This window comes from Xyrauchen texanus, chromosome 12 (genome assembly GCF_025860055.1).
Source record: "Xyrauchen texanus isolate HMW12.3.18 chromosome 12, RBS_HiC_50CHRs, whole genome shotgun sequence".
Taxonomy (NCBI): Eukaryota; Metazoa; Chordata; class Actinopteri; order Cypriniformes; family Catostomidae; genus Xyrauchen; species Xyrauchen texanus.
The window spans coordinates 22,483,908-22,506,676 of NC_068287.1; the positions used below are offsets into that span (position 1 = coordinate 22,483,908).

The 22,769-nt window shown below is 36.0% G+C and overlaps 1 protein-coding gene across 1 annotated transcript in view; it reads left to right on the forward strand.

Moving 5' to 3' along the window:
* Nucleotides 1-19,038, forward strand: part of cntnap1 (contactin associated protein 1) — a 33,093-nt gene extending 14,055 nt beyond the window's left edge. The window contains exons 11-24 of the mRNA XM_052139987.1: nt 284-390; nt 489-608; nt 1,961-2,164; nt 2,394-2,550; nt 2,802-2,929; nt 3,308-3,481; nt 3,619-3,837; nt 3,978-4,217; nt 9,004-9,246; nt 9,651-9,778; nt 11,624-11,717; nt 12,513-12,743; nt 13,035-13,079; nt 18,437-19,038. Coding sequence (XP_051995947.1) covers nt 284-390; nt 489-608; nt 1,961-2,164; nt 2,394-2,550; nt 2,802-2,929; nt 3,308-3,481; nt 3,619-3,837; nt 3,978-4,217; nt 9,004-9,246; nt 9,651-9,778; nt 11,624-11,717; nt 12,513-12,743; nt 13,035-13,079; nt 18,437-18,636 — 2,290 coding nt within the window. The 3' untranslated portion in view covers nt 18,637-19,038. The remainder of the gene's footprint in view (nt 1-283; nt 391-488; nt 609-1,960; nt 2,165-2,393; nt 2,551-2,801; nt 2,930-3,307; nt 3,482-3,618; nt 3,838-3,977; nt 4,218-9,003; nt 9,247-9,650; nt 9,779-11,623; nt 11,718-12,512; nt 12,744-13,034; nt 13,080-18,436) is intronic.
* The last annotated feature ends 3,731 nt before the right edge of the window (nt 19,039-22,769 follow it).

The following is a 22,769-nucleotide window of genomic DNA, read 5'->3' on the forward strand; positions in this document are numbered from 1 at the left end:
AATGAAATGGTAACTTACTCAGATCATATAAATGTCAAGGAGTTTCATAAATTTTCAATAAGAAGAACAAGACTTCACGAAGGGCAAATACCATGCTAATTAAAAAAACTGATATAAATGAGAAGATAAAAGGTACATATATACAATAATGAGAAATCAAATTAGTATTCTGGGTTTGATCTTACAAGATAACTGTCAAATTAATTTACCTAACATTTTTGTCACTTGCAAAACCTTATTTGTTTTGTTTATAATTGAAATTAAACCATTCCTTTTTTATCAGGTGCTCTCCAAACCCTTGTGAACATGAAGGCAGGTGTATTCAATCCTGGAATGACTTTTTGTGTATATGTAACAACACAGGCTACAAGGGGGAAGTTTGTCATAACTGTGAGTATACATTACAGAGGAAATTCCTCTTTATTGATGTTTTTGTTGGTGAAATATAAGAATGTTCTATTTTAAGTCTTTCTCTTGCTCTGTCCCAGCGGTGTACAGAGAGTCATGTGAAGCCTACAGACTGAATGGAAAGTACTGGTCAGGCAACTACACCATAGATCCAGATCTGAGCGGTCCTCTGAAGCCTTTCACTGTTTACTGCAATATGTGTATGTTTATAAATGAACACTGTGCAAAAATAATTTGGTGACACTATCCATTTGTTATCATTAGCTAACTACATTAGTTAACATAATCTAACTATTATTGAAGCCCTGAAGCACAAGTTTAAAAAAAAAAAAACAATCACAAGGTGAAAATGCCCTACGTCAACAAGAAAATGATTGGGCAAAAAAAAAAAAAAAAGATCTGATGTATGCAGATACAAGTAGATACATATGTTTCATATGGCATTCGTAGCTAATTTAATCAAGATTTCAACACTGGACCTTAACACTGAAAACACAGCGAGAGGCATCGCAATGGTTAAAGATGTCCATCTAGCACGTTTACATATGCCAACAATTAAAAAAAAGTGCAATATCAATAGCAGCGTTGATATTCCCAGAGGTGAAGGTCAGAAATGAATCCCATTGTCCCACTTGACAACAAATGCAATATGAAAAGTATGTAGCCTGAGGTATTTTTATTTGATTGTGGGATTTCATGTATTAGAAGACTGTCTAGCGTTATATGTTTTTTTTCTTGATTTAGTTTTGTAAAACATGTTACTGTATAACAATACTATAACTATAAATCTATAAATCAACAGTTAAAGTACCACAGATATAGAGCTATTCAGTTTGTAGTCCACAAACCCAGAAGAGAATTTGCCATGGGTTTCCTCTGGATTTTCTTATGGGTTTTTATCATGGGGTTTTTGAACTTATCAGTAAAATAAAGTCTGTGGTAAACATTACTTGATGAAACGTGGACGCTTTGTTCTACAACATAAATTACACAGTCATACCTCAAACGTAAATTTGTAAGCCACAAGCGTTTTTAAGAAAAAGTATAAAATTCAAAACGGCTTCAAAATTCACGTTTGAGGTATGACTGTGTGACATTTATGTTGAAGAATGTCCACGTATCATAAAGTAATGTTTACCACAGACCTTATTTTACTAATAAGCTCCAAAACCACATTATAAAAACCCATAGGAAAATCCTGAGGGAAACCATGGAAAATTAGACCTACAAATTGAAGTCATGGCTGAACAGCTTGATTCTGTCACCTTGTAAGCATAAGATGTCATGCTTAATGACAGTGGCACCCGGTGGGTGAGGTTGGTACCACATGCTAATTGTTAGCTAGCAAGAAAAAAAATTCTCATATGTTGCCAACTGAGGAGGAAAAAGATATCTGAGAAAATAAAAATTGCCTGAGGTCAAAATATTGTAGGCTCAGGAAAGTACTAAGACACCTAAAATAAATTTATTTCACATCCATCAACAATTACCAATACTTTTACATAATTTAATAATTATGGGTTTTCACAAAGATAAATCATCCCATTTTTAGTACAAAAATCATGGACCGTAATTGAGCACAACCGTATGAAGAGCACCAAGGTGAGCGGATCCACTCTGGATCGGCCATATATTGGAGGAGTCCAGTATGCAAATGCATCGTGGGATGAAGTCACTGCTTTAGCAAACACCTCCTTATACTGCGAACAGTGGATTGAGTTCTCATGCTACAAGTCACGCCTCCTCAATACTCCACGTAAGTTTCTGTTTTGGACTGCACTAGATCATTGTGCTCAATGGTTAGTGGAATTCAGAACATGTCTGCAGTATATGTCTGAAAATGAATGGTATTTCAGTCATATGTGATACTGTGCCCTTGTAAGTCAGCAACCATCTTTATGTATTTATTAGTTTTTTTCTCTCCCCCCTTGATGTCCCCACTGATTGTCCATTCTGCCTTTGAAATCCTGTACTACTGTTATCAGATGGAAGACCTTATACTTACTGGATTGGTCGCCATAATGAGAGTCATGAATACTGGGGCGGAGCTTTCCCTGAGAGTGGAAAATGTGGATGTTCGATCAATCAAACCTGCACTGACTCCAAGTACTGGTGCAACTGTGATGCTGACTACCGCCAATGGTGAGATGAAAAGAGAAATTAGAGAGAATGAATGAATAAACAAACGATAACTAATACGTGTTAAATTTATTGACTGTATAACTGACACTTAAATATGAGATTCCATTGAAAACATACAAAAGGGTTAATTACAAAGTAAACATGTATTGATAAACACATCCTGCAATTATAAACCAATCTAGGTCTTATTAAGGCTCTTCTGACATAAACAAAGTTTCAAGACTAATTCACCAAATCTTTGGGCTTATTAGGCACTCAGACAAGGGCTACCTGTCATTCCGAGATCACCTGCCAGTCAGAAGGATTGTCATAGGGGACACTAACCGCACTGGTTCAGAGGCTCACTACAGTGTTGGGGCACTGTTTTGCCACGGAGACAGTGAGTAATAGCTGTTACAAAGATAAAATGAATAAAAAGTGTCTTATAAAATAACAAAATGCTGCCTGACCTGCTTACATGACTACTTACCAAAAGAATAAATAAGTACACATGAAATATTATTTTAAGGATTGATTTTATTATATGAGACTGCAGAGTGATACAGTACGAGAGATATGAAACAGGCACAGCCATGAAGGAAATAAGTTGCCTGGGACAACAGTCAATTATACAATTTAGTGGTCATTATACAAAAATATTTGACCGCAGAAATGCCATTCGACCATTCAGAATCAAGTATTCCAGAGAGCAATTTAATAAACACCTATCATTATATTTGCACTTACTCAAGAGAAATACTTCTGAAATTTCTATTAGGGAGTATCTGGAACACTATAGGCATCACCAAGCCCACCTATCTGACCTTCCCTACCTTCAAGCCTGGCACCAGTGCCGACATCACATTTCACTTCAGGACTTACCGCACTAATGGAGTGTTTCTGGAAAACTCAGACGATCACCTTCGGAATTTCATCCGAATAGAACTCAACTGTGAGTGTCCAATGGCAATGGGATCATAAATTAAATTGTAAATACTAAAAATATATGTATATATTACAGTGAGTTCGGTACTTAGGTACCTCTTCATTCTGTTTTCACCAATTCCTCATTAAATTTCCCTCTTACAGCCACAACTGAGGTGGTATTCATTTTCATGGTGGGTGACGGCATCAGGAATGTGACCCACCGCTCTCCTAAACCTCTCAACGATAACGAATGGCACTATGTGGAGGCTGAAATCAATGTGAAATTGGCACGTCTCAAAGTTGATTTTTTCCCTCCTGCCATACACAAGTTCCCTGGCCAGACTTACATCACCATGAAGTTCACACAACCCCTGCTTGTAGGTAAGAATCATAGAGCTGGAATTTGGCGGACAGTTTCAATAATCCCATTAAAGGAATAGTTCAACCAAAAATGTATATATTTGTTTTAAGCATATGCTTTAAGCAGTTGATATGAAAGAAAACAATGGATCTGTATTTAGGTGCGGCAAATCATACTTTAAGGCCTTTCCTGGGTTGTTTGAGGGGGCTTCGGATGAACGGGGTTCCTGTGGATTTGGAGGGGAAGGTTGACGAGAAGGCTGGAATAAGGAGGAACTGCACTGGAGCATGTCTGAACGTCTCAATACCGTGTCGAAATGGAGGCCAGTGCATTGATGGGTATGCTTCATATGCCTGTGACTGCAATAACACAGCCTTCGACGGCTATTACTGTCACTTAGGTGAGTTAACACATTTGAATATGAATACACTCTTTCTCAATATAAACTGACATGATGAAATACAGACAACAGATGTTTGCTAATAAACATTTGCGAATTTAAAATTATATCTTTTCATCTCCAGCTTGGTAAAGTCAATTATAAAACATGCATACTAATAATATTATCAAACCATGATTAGGAGGTTTAAAAGATTAAAAAATATTTAAATGAAAGATGATTGAAATACTCTTGAATTCAGTGGGAGTTTCAAGCAAAATGGTGACCCTGACAGTCCAGACTGAAACAAACTGAAATACCCTGGCTGTTATTTTCACATTATGCTTCAAGCCCCTAAATCCACTGCTGATTTAGGCTAACAGAGAGGGATTTGTCTGCTCTGTGAATTAAACTGCTTTTTTGGATGAGCTGTGTTGGAGTATTTCAGAACCTTGGATTAGAGTTGAAATATTTTTTACAATAAACATTATCATGATTTGATAGTTTAATAATAATCATTTATGAGGAGTCACGTGATGCCATGTGAGGATTGGTCCTGTGAACAGCAAGCTCTGCGCACTTTGCTAGTTTTAACAATTTGAATGATATAAACCGGTGAGATTCGATACACTCTGTTCCATAACTGTTCAAGGAGGACAATATATCAAAGAATTAAAAATCCTTGGGCTCTGGAGACATTAAAAGACACGTACATGCTCAAGCTGATACCCTGATTGGCCCGTGAGCAAGGGAGTTGATTTGGTCAGAGGGATACAGGAAATGAGGCGAGAGATGCTGGGCATGACGGCAATGCTGACAAAGGTCATTGCTGACTTGGAGGATCTTGCTGCAATAAGTCGATTGATCACTGCCATGGAGGTGAAGTTCTCTGAGATGGTTACAAGAGTGGGGGATGTTGGGAAATGGATCGATTATCTGGAGTCATCTGAGAGGGAATTATCTGGTAATCCACTAGCAACCATGGTGGATTTGGAGCGTGTCAGGGAGAAGTTGGAGGACATGGAGAACCATAGCCGGTGGAATAATGTCCGTATTGTCAGAATTCCTGAGTCCAAAGAGGGTCGGGATATGGTGAAATTCCTGGATGGGCTCCTTCCGAATCTGCTTGACATAACAGGACATAAGATGGAAATCGAGCAAGCTCACAGGTTTCTGGCATAGAGATCCGCAGAGAGGAGACAGGCCCCCATCAATTCTGGCCAAATTTCTGAGATCATCTGATAAAGATCTTGTGTTACACGAGGCGAGGAGTAAAAGAAGGCTTTCTTTGAAAAATAACAGCATTTTCTTGTTCCCAGACTTTGCAAATTGTACAAGAGAGAAACGTGATTGATTCAAGGAATGCAAGAAACGTTTACATCAATGGAAGGTCGCTTTTACACTGATATTCCCGGCCAAATTGAGAATAGATGCTGAGGATGGCCATAAAACATTCACATGCCCACAGCAAGCGATGTCCTTCCTAAAGTCAACTGAGTGAGTAAGTTATTTTGTGGTACTCACTTTGCAGCCAAGTGGACCTGCTCACTGAACATTCGCTTGAATGTTTTTTTTTGTGCTGGTTCTGCCTAGCAGCTGGAGTTTATTTTGCAGAGTGGCGCACCTTCGGGACACATTTGTGGATGAATTTACATGCTCTTTGAGTTTGTTTTCACTATAGGCTGGAGATTGGCTGGGGGGTGTCCTCATAGGCATACATGGACTGTTTAAGTTTGGAGGGATGGACGCCAGTTGGCGCTCTCATGCGTGGGGTTAATGCGCATGTTTTTATTTTTCTGTTTGTTTTGTTCTGGGGTAAGTTTGGGTTTTAATGGTCCACCAATGTTGGAATGTGGTCTTTATCATCTTTTTTATGTAAAAATTTCAAATTTTTATATGAATGGATTGCCTCTCTACATGTGAATGGTTTGGGGCACCCCATAAAAAGAAGGAAGGTTATTTCTCTTCTTAAGCGTAAGAAATATGATATAGTGTTTCTTCAAGAAATGCACCTTTCTCCGTAGGAAGTGAACAAATTTGGAAAGATATGGGGTGGGCATTTTTTTATAGTGCTGGCTTGAGTAAGAGTAGATGAGTAATTTCACTGATACGTTCATCTACAATTTAAATATCTCAAACAGAGTAAATATATATTAGGTAGAGTCATTATTGTTTTTGCTGAAATTCAGGGGCAAATTCTTATTTTGGCTAATATTTACACACCTAACATGAATGATCAGGGCTTTTTTTGTAGATCTTGAAGGGATGTTGCAAGCCGCTTGCACCCCTCATGATATAATATTGGGAGGAGACTTTAATATTTTGGTGGACTTGATCATAGTGAAGCAAATGTGTGCAAGCCCCAACAGCAACACTGACTCTTCACAGGATGTGTAAAAATCTTGGTTTTACAGATATTTGGAGACTTTTGAACCCATCTGGTAGAGACTATACATTCTTTTCAACAGTCCATAAGATTTAATCTAGAATAGCTTTTTATATATCTAAGTCCCTCATTTCATCTGTTGTTGATTGCTCAATTGGAAACATTTTAATCTCAGATCATGCTCTGGTGTGTTTAGAGGTGTTGCCAAATACAGTGAAAAATAAATCATATAGTTGGCATTTTAATGTATCCCTTTTGCAAAATCCTGAATTCCAACAAATGCTAAAGAATGAAATAATGTCTATATGGAGACCAACTGGTCCTCAGTATCCTCTGGCTTGGAAGGCACTTAAGGTGGTTCTTAGGGGTCGGATCATACAGTATGCCTCATTCAACAAAAAAATCCAAAGCTCAAGAACTCGTAGAGTTGCCAGAAAATATTAAAGGTGCCGAGGCAGAGCTGAAGCACTGAATGTCATCTAATGACCTCAGGGAATTGACCCAAATGAAATACACATGCAGTTCTATTTTGTCACGGAAGGTGGAGTTTTGGTTATTCAGGGCAAGACAGTCTTACTTTGAGTCGTGGGATAAAGCAGGGAAGCTTCTGGAAAGATATATAAAACAGAGAGAGTCTTTGTCTTCCATTCCCTCAGTGAAATCTGCTGGTTGTGAAATATTTACCTCAGCCATTGATATTAATAATGCCTTTAAAGAATTATATCTTGATATCTATAGTTTCACATCTTTGTTACTGAAGAGGATATTAGAAACTTTGTGGAACAATTAGAACTCCCTAAACTGACGACTGAGCAAAAACATTCTCTTGATTCTGAGATAAACTTGTAGGAGCTTGGCGAGGTAATTAAGGCCTTGCCTACAGGCAAAGCTCCGGGACCAAATGGCTTTCTCGCTGAGTTTTTTTAGATCTTATATTACAGAACTGACTCTACTTTTGCTAGAAGTTTATACAGAATCATTAAAGAATGAAAAGCTTCTGAAAACCATGATGCAAGCCCGGATCAGTCTGATTCTTTAAAAGGACAAAGATTGGGACCTGGGTACCTCAGTGGTACCATAGAGTCACATTGGTATCCTCCTCGTGGTCACGATTAGGGGTTCTTGCTCTCAATGAGGAAATCTGTTATGTTTATTTAATTTGTGAATGGAATCAATATAAATTGTTAATAAATAAATATCATAATTTATATTTCTTACATGATCTAATCTAGATTTTGAAGACTCCATGAAATCAAAAGTGATGTTCATGTTTATTAACTTTGAGGTAATTTACTGTATCTGCTGGTGTAATCCTAACAGCTGACAAAATTAAACTTTAGTAGATATACATTTTAAAAATTTAAGAAAAAAGTCTCTCTTTCAGGAATATGAACTAAAAATATTAATGACTTTTCTTGCACTACACAGATTTTTGTCCACTCAAATGGTCTCTAGCATGAGAAAGTCCCCTCCACTTTAAGGTATATTTAACCCAAAAAATGAAAATTCTGTTATCATTTAGTCACTCTCGTGCCATCCAAGACTTTCTTTCTTCTGCTGAACAGAAAAATCTAAATATCAGAATTATCAAAATAATAAAGTGAATGGGAACCAACATTTTGAAGTTGCAAAATGCACATAAAGGCGACTCCAGTGGTTAAATCTTTATCTTCTGGAGCATTATGATAAGTGTTGGTGAAAAATAGATCAATATTAAAGTCTGTTTTTACCTTAAAACCTCCTCCCTGCCAGTAGGAGTCAATACAAATGACGACTGCAAAAAAAAAAAGAATCATATCACTTCTGAACCACTGGAGTTGTGTGGGTTACTTTTATGCTGCCTTTATCTCCTTTTAGACCTTCAAAGTTTTGGTCACCATTCACTTGCATTGTATGGAGCAGCAAAGCTGAAATATTCTTCTAGAAATCTTTGTTTGTGTTCTAAGAAAAAATGTCATACACATCTGGAATGGCATTAGTATGAGAAAATGATGAGAGAATTTTCCATTTTGGGTGAACTATCCCTTTAATACCATCTGCAACCAACTAACAAATCATGGTTCATGGTGTAACGTAAGAAACGCCTTTTGGCTATTAAAAAAGGGATGCACCCTTTGATATGTTTCAAACAGGAAAGAAAACTGAGCTTGTCAAGTGATTTCATGGGGTCTAAAAATCAAAACCCACTTACAGTAGCTCAGAAAAATAGCTTCTTGTATTGGAATAAAATCATTATAAACCTTTACAGTTATCCCAGGTATAATAAATAGCCAATTATAATATAATAAGATTTGCATTTTTCCTTACCTATGTCTATATCAATTGTGTAGAAAAACACATTTTCCAACATGTGGGAGGGGTATTTATAACATGAAAAATAATAACATGTGTATGGTATCTCCTTGTATGACATCGTTTTAGATATCGGGGCATTCTTTGATGTGGGAGCATGGCTACGCTATGACATCCGTAAAGAGCCGATTTCCTTTGATGCATGGTGGGCAAACTTCTGGATTGAGCCTCACTGGCACAACTTCACCCTTGGATACAACACAACAACTGATGACATAGAGTTCAGCTTCAGCACACTAGAGGCCCCAGCTGTGCTGCTGTATATCAGCTCCTTTGGCAATGATTACATCGCTGTCCTGCTCAAGAAAGATGGTACATACAGTTACAAACACTATACAAACACTATACAGATGAGACTTAAGTGTGTAATATCAGCTTAACATGCACAGACAACATTAAGTAAGCCTTTGGTAGTTTGATTTCTCAAAAAAAGTGTGAAGACTGTGGCTTTGCACATTGCTGTGTGTTTAAGCATTCCGACCAACCCTAGACACCTGCATTGGCTCAACCAATCGAAAATGGGGGGATAGTTCAGAAAACCCATTTAAAAAAGTACTTATTTTTACAGTTCCATCTAGTGTTGCTAGTGCCACAGAAGTTACACACTTCAGCTTTAGGATGTTCTTGGAACAATGTAGAAAGGAGCTTTAACTTTGTAAAGATAATTCATTTAGAGGATAAAACATTTAGAGGTTTTGATTTATCTTCTTTTTCAGGTACATTATCTCTGAGGTACCGGCTTGGCATAATAAGCTATAAATTTAAGTTGACTGATAGAAACATGGCAGACGGCTTCCCTCATTTTGTAAACATCACACGACACAACTACACCATATGGACACAGGTAGGATATCATACCAGATCAAGGGTGAATAAAAATGTAGGGATAAGTCATTGAAATCTCCATATTGATCAATATAGTTTACGTTTGTTTGCCAGGGTTGGGAGAGTTACTTTTCTAATGTAATTTGTTACATTTTACTGATTACTTAACAATAAATGTAATCCATACTGTAATCAAATATCTGGAATATGAACTTAATGTAATCAGATTACTTTTCATTACTTTTGGATTACCACAAGGGCACATATCTAAATAAAGTCAAGATAAAATCAATATGAACTCTAAAACTTTACATTCTGCCTTGAATGCAAACAGAACATGTTTGAGTAATATTATGAGTACTGTTGTAGCTGTTGTTATATCTAAGGAAAAAAACATGGATACTGCACCCTAACAAGAAAACAGAAATGAAGGTGTTAATGTGGAACAATTCAGTATTTGCAGTATTTGCAGTTAGCGTGTATAGGTAATTGTAATTTGCACTATTCATTAACTTCAGACTGTATACAATAGGTAGATCACGCGTTATCATCATCGTTATTATTGTCATAATTTAATGCTGGAGAGTGTCTATACTCTGCTTATTCATGATCCAAAGTCAAACATCACTAGCTAACAGTTTATGGCTGATTTCTATGTTTACGTTTCTGTTCAAACATAAGATCAAAATAGATTTAAACTTTTATTGTGTCTTTTCAATTACTTATTTGTAATTACTATAAGTGTTGAACATGTTACATTTGCCAGAATGTCTCCCTCACCCCGACGTTTGAACTGTTCTCAACAATAATTGATTGAAATCATATAAATTCTTCATTTAACTTTCATTCCCAATAACTTATAACACATTTTCAATTAATTGATATTTATGTGTACAATTTGGATTTGTTAATAATGACCAGGAAAGGTGAAAAAGGAGAGAAAGTCATAGCAGGTTTTCCAGGGGTATTTTTTCAGTTGATTTTTGTATTGTTGTTGTATTTAAAAGCTTTTTCTTAAATGGTTAAGGTTTAAGAACTGTTCACCTGGGAGAGGAGTCATTTTTTCAGCTTCAATACATAACAGAACAACATACAGGACGTCCTGGCTAATATAGTACAGTTCACATTTGCAATCACGTAAACCAGGAGATTCTATGCCATACAGCAATGATGCACAAATCGTGTCAGTATTTGCAGCTATTCCTGCTCCCACCAAATGACGAGGGCCATGGATTTCTTTGAGCATTAAGGCTAACTCATTTTAACACATTTTAATATTAACTCATTTTAGCTAATCTAGCTAATGTGATTTCTGTGTGACTCTTATTACCTTCAAATTCTCAGGTTCTTGGGTAATGAGAGCATATACACAGCTGTAAGGCATAAATTCCACTGAACTTTATTGTTTTCCTTTTCTTTTTTAAAGAGCAAATAATGTGGGCATTTCGAAGAAAATAATGCATGTTCTTCCGTGGGCATTGTGATGAAGCAGCTGTTCGCCTCGAGAGCAGAGTGCTGATGTGAGACAGATGTTATTTGTGCATGTGACAGTACAGTAGAAGGCACTCCTGACTCAAGTGAGTCATGAGAGAGAACCTGAAGAGACCGCACATCTAAACCATCTCTCACTCTAAACAAACAGCTGTCTTTGTTGGGAAAATTCACTATTTCTTTTGTCAGAAATTCTAAATTGTAATCCTGACAGTAATCCTAATTTTTGGAAAATGTAACTGAAATCTGTTTACGATGGTTTATTTGTAACTGTAACAGATTACAGTTACCTAATTTTTTTATCTCAATTACTTAACACCATTACAAGTAATCCGTTACTTCCCAAGCCTGGTGTTTGCACATGTGTATCTAGGTGGATTACATGGATCCATGGATTGAGAAGTTAATACCAGGAGAGATTCCCAGATTTGACTCACCAAAGTCTATATTCCTGGGCAGAGTCATGGGTAAGAAAAGTATATTCAACCTAACCTGTAAAGATTTGGAATAGACAAAGAAAAGAGTACTTGGTTAACTGTTTGTAGATGAAAAATTAAGTACTGTACTTAAAGGGATAGTTCACCCAAAAATGAAAATTCTCTAATCTTTTTTTTCACTTTCAAGCTATCCCAGATGTGTATGACTTTATTTCTTCTCCTGAACACAAACAAAGATTTTTAGAAGAATATTTCTGTCTGTAGGTCCACACAATGCAAATAAATGGTGACCAGTCCTTTTGAAGCTCCAAAAATCACATAAAGTAGCAAAAAAGTAATCCATACGATTGCAGTGGTTTAATATATGTCTTCTGAAGCGATGCAATCTCTTTGGGTGAGAAACAGATCAATGTTTCAATCCTTTTTTACTGTAAATCGCTTTCACTTTCAGAATGTGGGAAAAATGTGAAAGTGAAAGTTGAAATTCATTACAAAAAAGACTTAAATATTGATCTGTTTCTCTTTCCACACTTATATCACTTCTGAAGATATAGATTTAACCACTGAGTCGTAAGGGGTACTTTTATGTTGCTTTAATGTACTTTTTGGAGCTTGAAATGTCTGGTCACCATTCTCTTGCATTTTATGGTCCAAAAGAGATGAGATATTTAAAAATAAATCTAAGTATGTGTTCAGCAGAAGAAAGAAAGTCATATATATGATATATATCTGTGATGGCATTAGAGTAAGAATGTTTTTTGATAATTTTTACTTTTGGGTGAACTATTCCTTTAATTTATATGATTTTTCCTGTCTTCTTCATAGAGGTGGGAGGTGTAGATTACGAAATTCAGAGGCACAACAGTCCAGGATTTATGGGCTGTATATCAGGGGTCCGCTATAACATCTTCGCCCCGCTGAAGGCTTACTTCCGACCCAATGTAACTAATCCACCCGTGACAACTCAAGGCTATGTGGTGGAGTCTAACTGTGGAGCTTTTACCCCTGTCTTAGGATATGTCCCTTGGGAGGACGACCCCTGGTTCACTGGGCTGTGTAAGACTACATTTCCCTGCATTCACATGAATATTTCCTTGTTATAACTGTCTGCTAATATAGGGTGAATTTCAGGTGTAAACTGGGCCATCACAATGTTAAAAATCAGCCCAATTTACCTGAATTCACTTCAGTTTTTATTTGCTTTCGAACAGGTTATTAGTGCAAGTATGAAGTGGAAGTTTATTTAAAACAAATGTAAAGTTTTTACTCTAAAGTTATGGTGATTATAATTTATAATGTGATAAGATTGTTTTTAACCATCTGATTATATGTTTTCTTTCTTTTTAGTCTTCTATTACATTCATGATGATGTGACCCCACCTTGGATGACATGTATGTTTACATTCACACTCGTTTTATTATTTCGTTTTATCTTCAGTGTATTAGCTACTGGGCTCTATCACCATGTCCTGATTTCACCACATGAGAGAAATTCAGACAGATAGACATCAGATCAGGCAGATAGTCAATAATTAGATGATTTTTGTTGTTGGATTCCAAAAACACAAAAGGAAAGATGTCTGTTAAATTTATGTAGAGGGTATCAGCCTGACTTCATAAAATTTACGTTACTGGAAACATTTTTGCAAACCAAAAATGCATGCTTTATATATTGTTATTATTATTTTAAATGTTTGGCTGCAGTTTCCCAGTGAAATGTCCAGTGGGGGGCACCAAAACGGGGGAAATAATGTTGTAATCAAACACGGTTGTAAGGGTGAATATTAGATGGATGTTTTACAGCCCTAACCTAAAAATTAAGCCAATACCTAAATGTAACCAATAGTGTTTTAAAAGATACATGAGAGGTGAACAAAACAGACATCAGACATCCTAACCCAACACCTAAACCTAACCAATCGTTTTTTAAAAGATAAATGAGAGGAAACAAAACAGACTTCCTCACCCTTAAACAACACCTAAACCTAGTGGTGGGTCTGTAATACAAGCAATCAAATGAATAGTTTTTTAAATGATGCATTAAAGTAAAAGTGTTTTGATATAATAACATAACAGTGTCAGTAATAGGGCGAAAAATAAGTGTTTATAAAGTACAAAACAGCCATAGTTCCCGTGATTTGTATGAAAGTGAATAAAAATCACAGTTGTAGCACCTCTAGTGTTCATTTCACCGGGAAACCACAACAAAACATAGAAAGCAGTACGTAAAACTAAGTTTGCAAAAATATAGTTATTGTTTCTTTTATTCTATGAGACTATAGCAAATACAGGTAAATGGGATAAATTATTAAACTTAATTATATATCATTGTGTATATTCCATGACTAAAAAACAGGTATAGGATGTCATTGATGTAGCCATTTAGATTATACGTATTTGAAAAGAAACACCAATTGCAAATTATCCGAAAGTGTCCCACTTTAACAGCAATCACCTTTAATATTAAATTCTGTTCCCCTCATGCTTTTTTCTTGTGTTTCTTCTCTCTCCTGTCTCTCTCGCTCACAGTATTCCAAATGACAATGATCTTCTATGTTTTTGTGATGCAAAAACATATTTTTAAAATACTCTTAATTTACAGAACACAGGATTAGGGAATTTTCATAATACCATGTTCCATGAGAATATAAGCCTCTGCATAAAAATGAAGCACTGTACTTCCAATAATCAATGATAAAATGTAATATTTGGACAATATACTCTATAATACATTTTATACACTCACTGAGCAGTTTATTAGGAAATCTATGGTCCTTTTTCTTTTGTAGTCCATCTTCCTCAAAGTTCGACGTGTTGTGCATTCTGAGATGATATTCTGCTCACTACAATTGTACAGAGTGGTTATCTGAGTTACCCTAGCCATTGACCTCTTTTATCAACAAGGCATTTCATTCTGCAGAACTGATGCTCACTGGATGTTTTTTGTTTTTGGCACCATTCTGAGTAAACTCTAGATACTGTTGTGCGTGAACATCCCAGGAGATCAGCATTTACAGAAATACTCAAACAGCCTGTCTGGCACCAACAATCATACCACAGTTGAATTCACAGAGATCACATTTCCCCCCCATTCTAATGGTTGATGTGAACATAAACTGAAGCTTCTGACCGTATCTGCATGATTTTATGCACTGCACTGCTGCCACATGATTGGCTGATTAGATAATCACGTGAATAAGTAGGTGTACAGGTGTTCTTGATAAAGTTCTCAGTGAGTGTATATGGATAATGTAAGGCAGTGGCTCTTCAATTGTGGATTGCAACACAAAATTGGTTGCAGGTCTGTTCTGATAGAGTCACAGACAGAAAGGAAGAACAATTCTAAATGCAAATAATAAAATGTAACTATTTATATAAGTTGTGTTTAGTTAGGATAGCAAAAAGGGAGGAGAAAACACTTTTTTATACTAATACAAGATTTATTTTACAAAACCTGTATTATAGTAATGTCTAAAACATCTTTTCAAATTGAGCGCTTAAAAATGTTGTCATACAGAAGTTTGTCAATATCTTTGCTTATTTTTCTGCAAACGGCCATCCTTTCCTTCACTTCTCCTATTACTTGTCCAGTTGTTATCTCTTTTCCAGGGTAAACAAATGTAATTCTTGTTTGACCAACACACACACACACACACACACACACACACACAAACACAGTGGCGTATCTTTATCTCCAGTCTGCATATGAATTCCTCAACATGATTCAAATTATGTTTTTTCGTGTTTACCCCATCGCTTACACACAGCTCAGCTCGATTGCTGTAAGAGTATTAAGCTCCATACTAATAACTAATCTGTGGGTGTGTATGTCAGGGATTTTTTTGTATTTCAAATACAGATTAATAAAAAAATATTACTACAGTCAATACAGTATGGTATACAGTATGTTAGTCAAGTGGAATGATTCAGCATATAAAACTTTGGACTCACTTTATATTAGGTGTCTTTAACTACTATGTACTTTATGTACATATATGTTGTTGCATTGTACTTACATTTAAAGAACCTGCATTTAAGTACATCTGCAGTTACACTTTTAACCTTACCCCTAACCTAAACCTAACCCTTCCCCAACCCTTACTCAAAACCCTACCTCTAACCCTAACCAACCCCTACTCCTAAACCTAACTGCACATCAACCAAAGTAGAAGAAAATGTTAATCTTTTGTGAGATTTGCAGTATAACATGTACAATAGTTACACAAAAACATTGTTTTGTATGTGTTTTAATGTTAGTATGTACAGTTGAAGTCAGAATTTAAATACACGTTAGCCAAATACATTTAAACTCACAATTCCTGACATTTAATCGTAGAAAATATTCCCTGTCTTTGGTCAGTTAGGATCACTATATTTTATGAATGTGAAATATCAGAATAATAGTAGAGAGAATTATTTATTAAAGCTTTTATTTATTTCTTCACATTCCCAGTGGGTCAGAAGTTTACATACATTTTGTTTGTATTTGGTAGCATTGCTTTTTTAACTGTTTAACTTGGGTCAAACATTTTGGATAGCCTTCCACAAGCTTCTCATTATAAGTTGCTGGGATTTTGGCCCATTCCTCCAGACAGAACTGGTGTAACTGTACCAGGTTTGTAGACCTCCGTTTTTGCACATGCTCTTTCAGTTCTGCCCTCAAATGTTCTATCGGATTGAGTTCAGGGCTTTGTGATGGCCACTCCAGTACCTTGACTTTGTTCTCCTTAAGCCATTTTGCCACAATTTTGGAGGTATGCTTGGGGCCATTGTCCACTTGGAAGACACATTTGTGACTGAACTTTAAATTCCTGGCTAATATCTTGAGATGTTGCTTCAATATATCCACACAATTTTCCTTCCTTATGATGCCATCTATTTTTTAAGTGCACCAGTCCCTCCTGCAGCAAAGCACCCCACAACATGATGCTGCCACCCCCTCAGGGTTGGGATGGTGTTCTTCGGCTATTTGTTTCATCAGACAAGAGGAAATTTCTCCAGAAAGTAAGATCTTTGTCCCCGTGTGCAGTTGCAAACTGTAGTCTGGCTTTTTTATGGCAGTTTTGGAGCAGTGGCTTCTTCCTTGCTGAGCAGCCTTTCAGGTAATGTCAATATAGGACTCATTTTACTGTGGATATAGATACTTATGTACCTGTTTCCTCCAGCATCTTCCTTTGCTGTTGTTCTGGGATTGATTTGCACTTTTCACACCAAACAACGTTCCTCTCAGGAGACAGAATGCATCTCCTTCCTGAGCGGTATGATGGCTGTGTGGTACCATGGTGTTTAAACTTGTGTTCTATTGTTTGTATAGATGAACGTGCTACCTTCTGGTGTTTGGAATTGCTCCCAAGGATGAATCAGGCTTGTGGAGTTCCAAAATTCTTTATCTGAGGTCTTGGCTAATTTCTTTTGATTTTCCCACGATGTCAAGCAAAGAGGCACTGAGTTTGAAGGTAGCCCTTCAAATACATCCACAGGCACACCTTTAATTCAGTAGACCTTCTAACAGAAGCTAATCGGCTAATTGTCTAAAGGCTTGATACCATTTTCTGAAATTTTTCAAGCTGCTTAAATGCACAGTTAACTAAGTGTATGTATACTTCTGACCCACTGGAATTGTGATATTGTCAATTAAAAGTGAAACAATCTGTCTGGAAACAATTGTTGGAAAAATTACTCATGTCATGCACAAAGTAGATGTCCTAAATGACTTGCCAAAACTATAGTTTGCTAATATTAAATCTGTGTAAGTGTAGGTAAACTTCTGACTTCAACTGCAGTATTCAAATACATCTAACATAAAATGGGACCAAAATGTTTAATATGCCACGTAGTATTACAACTGCATATCAGTGGAAGTCTATAAAAAAGATTGTGATTTCTTCAAGTAGGTATAGATGCAGGCTAGAGATCTCCGAATAGGGTTGAAATCTCCAAAAGAGGGCGGGGTTACACCATAAAGGGGCAGGGTTACTCCAAAAGGACTTTGCACCAACTCCAAAAGGGGGCATTACTTCCACACATGGTTAGGGTTAGAGAAAGGGTTAGGTTGGGGGCTCCCTATTTCTTTTAAATGGAGTGCAGGCTATAGAGCAATCTGGAGCAGCACCTTTTGTGCTGCTCAAGGGAACAGTGTCACTCTGAATATGTTATGAAGTATAATTCTATCAGGAAGACTCGCAGTTAAATTTAAGATGACATTTTTTTGATGAATATAAAACAGAAATGTAATGTCACTCTTTGGCGTAAGCCCCGTGTGGCGGTCCGAAGAAGTTGTACTCTGAACCGAGTTCATATCCTGCCAGAGATATGAGGCAGGATATGACCTACCCCCGTGCAGGACGGGTCTGAACTGATGGTGGTGGGGTGGTGGAGGTTAGCACACTGAAACAGCAATGTGATAGATTGTGAGCAGACTTATAAATCATTGGCTTACATGTGATTGGCTAGGAGTAAAATAGCTAATGGTGCGATGATGTACAGCTGCTAGTCTTCCCGCTAGAACTACGCTGCACTTACAGGTAATGTTACAAACTTTATGGTTATTTTGAGCAAGTACACACACACACTGAATGGAGACAGAATGTATATACTGTGTGTAAACTGGCATGGAGCATACACGAAATGGAATGAATTGACAAACAAACTGCCATTTTTATTTTATTTTATAATTCAAAGGTGCCGTAATGTTGTTTCAGATTGTTTTGACCAAATTTAACTCATGGCTTCTGACTTTTTCCCCACAGTAATCGTGACCGTGTCTCTAATGCTGCTGTTCCTGATCCTGTACGGCCTCTACATTTACCTGTACAGGTATAAAGGTAGTTATCACACTAATGAACCCAAACAGCTGGAGTCTCCCAGCTCCGCTCGGCCCCTCACTGACACTCTGCGCAAGGATAGAAAGAACCTTCCAGAAATAGAGGAGGAGAGTCCCAATGAGTAACACACAACTACAGAATGAGAGATGACTGGATGAAAGGAGGTGAAGAAGGAGGACTAAGTAACAAAAGGGATTTTTTTATTTATCTTTGCATTTATGGTAATGTAACAGTATATTTATTTTTCTGTCCCATCATTTTTTACAGTGTAATCTGATTATTTGGTGCTTTTGGAAGGGTTCAGACCAAGCAGGCTAGAGACAATTTACCATCCAGTCAATGAACGCTGGCAGTGCAGTTCAACTGAAGTGCCTCAGCAACATTACAGGAAACTTTGAAACTACATAACACTACAAAAAATATATTTTCTTAATCAGTATTTTTCTTGTTTTCCTGTAAAAATATCTAAACATCCTTAAAACAAGTTACATTTACTTAAGATATTAAGACTTATATTTATTTGTCTTACCCCATTGGCTATTTGTTTTTCTTGTTTTAAGTTTAAATCTAACTAAATTAGATTAATGCGTAAAACAAGATAAACAAATCCAATGGGGATGTATTATGTTTAACGTTTTAGGGATAAGAAGATATTTTACTGTAAAACAATACTGATTAAGTGATTTTTTTTTGCAGTGTATATATATATTTAATAAATTGATAATTTTGGCTCATTATTATGTACTGACAGAAGTAGTGTAGATTTAAGTGAGTTAGATAGTCATGATGTGTTGATGAGAGAGCAAAAACTTCATTAATGTATAGCTGGATCCAAAAATAGCTCAGAAACTTGCTGAGATGGTATTTAAGTACCTATTTGTTATTAGTACTCCTTACATCAGGTTATGGCACTTAAAAGAACTGGAGATTCAAATGGCATTGAATGGCTTTAGGTTCTTAAGGGCACAAAAACTGAACTTCAATGTGCTGGACAATGTTGTATTGGGGAAATCTAATTTCTGTGACATATTTAAAACAACAGTGTTTTTAAGATAGCCATATTGCATAATTATTGGTGACAATTCTGTGTTATAGCATTTATGAAGGTTTGGACAGTTTCGTAAATGTGTCTCAATGGGCTACGCCTAACCATCAGCCCAATTTCCAAACATGAACATGAGTGGGTAACAGTTGTCATGATGCCATCTTGGCATTAAATACAGAGATATAAATTAAAAGCTTATAACTTAGAATACATATCCTCCTTATCGCTGCTGCAGCAAAACCTTGCCACACCAGCCTCTTCAAGCCATTATCTGTCTCAAGGAATTTCGATACGAAGTTCTAAATAAAATGAAGAAGAATCTATATATATTTTAAAATCTTTATTGTGTCATTCAGAGTATGTCAAATGCCACAGATGGGTGTGATTGAAGTGTAAGCTGTGTTGTTATCTGTCTGTTCAAGAGAACTGCAGGCAAAAGCAGAGTAAAATAGATTGTTATAATAGCATACATTAATACGTCTTCCATTCAATCAATATTGTGTTTGTCATTACAGATGAGTGATTCCAGAAAAAGTGTTCTAGAGCGATTGCACTTTGTATTGAAAATACTTGAGGGGGAAAATCACAGAATTACCAAATTCTACACATAAAATACAATACAAAATCTTCAGAATATAGAGGAAAAGCAATATGGTAATAGGGTGGTCTGTTGGTTTGTTGCAGATTACCATATAAACTGCTATTAGGTAATTCAGTTTAACTATCAAGTTTAAATCTAGATGGTTTAAACTGAAACCTAAAGCATCTTCTAATATTTTATATGGGCACACAATCTTTGAATTCTGTTTGGTTACTGTCATGATACAGAGCAGTTCAGCACAAGTCTGGTTATTGTTATCAAGGGGCTTTCACACATCAGAGAAATGGTCTATAGATGGAAAACACCCATGTAAAAAGTCCTTTTTTTAAATTCAACCATGCATTTGCTATAGGACATCATTGATGCTGCTGCTTCTTAACTGGTCCAATCCAGAGCTTCATCCTTTCCAGGGGTAAAATTAAGTATTCAAAACTAAAGAGCAAATATGATAGAACATATGTATAATATCTAGAAGCTATGCAGTTTGCATGACTACTGCACTTTTCATCTAAATACAATAAGAAAAACATCCACTGCTTCCAGTGCCAGGCACATGTTCTTTAGTCTGTTTCTGTTGCTCTTAAGAGATTCTCTCAAAGAGATCACATAATATTCATCCACAGAGTATACTGTTTATATATAATATGTATAAATAAAGTGTACTTCTCTTTTTATCATTAATTTGTATTAAAAAAAAAGTCAGGCAAGTGGGAGTATTATGTCTTGATATGTGTGTTAGATGGAAACGGCTGTTCTTCATAAGCCCAGCATTAACACATTGATCTCTGCCAGGTTTCTGTTGTGTCTCCTGTTTTATTCTTTTAATGTATCCCTCATTCCTTCACACTCTCTTATCATCTCCCATCTCTTAAGTCCTCTAAACCAGTGGAATATAGACTTTGAAAAAAATGTAACAAAAACTAAATTTATTTTAATTATATTGTAAGTTTTACAGGGACAAATTCTTCTCAAATTATGTGAACAGATTTTATTTGAAAAAGTCTGTAGTCACTATAAATGTTATTCTAATGGCACCAAATATTGTTCAGACAAAAAGGAAACAATTTGCACCCTGTCGACCATCTATTCCAAATTTATGTTTATGTAAATTGTAATGAATGGTTTGAGAAGAGAGTGGACAGTCACTATGTTAGTGTAAATGAAAGTGATGAATTAGCTTTATTTAAGGGGCGGTGGTCAGCACAAGAAAGTATGACGTATAGTATGTTTGTAAAAATGAGATTTTGTGTGTAGCGTATGTTTTGTATTTTGCGGATAGTTCACCCAAAAATGAAAATTCTCTTATCATTTACTCACCATCATGTCATCTCAGATGTGTATGACTTTCTTCTGCTGAACACAAGTGAAGATTTTTAAAAGAGTATTTCAGCTCTGATGGTCCTTACATGCAAGTTAATGGTGATCAGCGCTTTGAAGGTCCAAAATATGAAAGTGAAGATTTATCTGTTTTTCAACCACACCTATCATATCGTTTCTGAAGACATGGATTTAAACACTGGCATCATATGGATTACTTTTATGCTGCCTTTGTATGATTTTTGGATCTTCAACGGTCTGGTAACCATTCACTTGATTTGTAAGGACCATCAGAGCTGAAATATTCCTTTAAGAATCTTTGCTTGTGTTCAGCAGAATAGTCATACACATCTGGGATGGCATGATGGTGAGTGAATGATGAGAGAATTTTCATTTTTGGGTGATCTATCCCTTTAAGTGATCCCGGCCATACATTATAACAACTGTCCCCCTGAACACTTGTCTTTAGGTTGCTTCATGGGAATTGTCCCTGCATTTGCTTTACTGTACATTCTATGGATGAATTGCTGAAATAATCCTCTGTAAAATACAAAAAATGAACTACAGTAATTGATGTAAAAGTTTCCCTTGATGTCCTAAAAAGAGGCAGTTTCATGTAGCCAAAGTGTTACAACACTTAACTTTTTTACATTCTTTCATTTTGTCCTTGTTTCTTTTGAGTTTTTTTTTGCACTTTCATTGTAAATGACCATGACTGTGTAATATCAACACAAATCCGGACTGACACTTTAATAAAAGAAGCCTGAAGGAAAAAAAACTTTCTCTTGTGGAATATTCCATATACAGGTGCAATATATGTTTTGTTTTTGTCTTGTTTCTGTTTCTGAAGAAATCTTAATTCACATGTGAGAGATATACTACAATATAGAGACATTTTCTACACACATGCTCATTTTTAAATACATCAGTAATTTCCACTGCACTACAGAAACATATTTTTAAGTGGGCTTGAATGTTTTGGAATAAAGAACAAAGTATTTAGTAGGTTGAAAGATGCTAACCATTTTTTTAAAGATAAGTTTATTATCTTTTATCTTATCTATTATTTTATTATCTAATTTTACAACATAATTTTTTTATAATTGTACAAACATTGTATCATTCTGAACCAACCACTTGCATTTTCATGTGAAGTATTTGGCAACGTGTATACTTTAATACTTTTAAGGAAAAGTCACTATAATTTGACAAAAGCACAGAAAGTCTGATTATATATATATGTGTGTGTGTGTGTGTGTGAAATACGGTATGGTGTATGAAGTTTATATATTAAA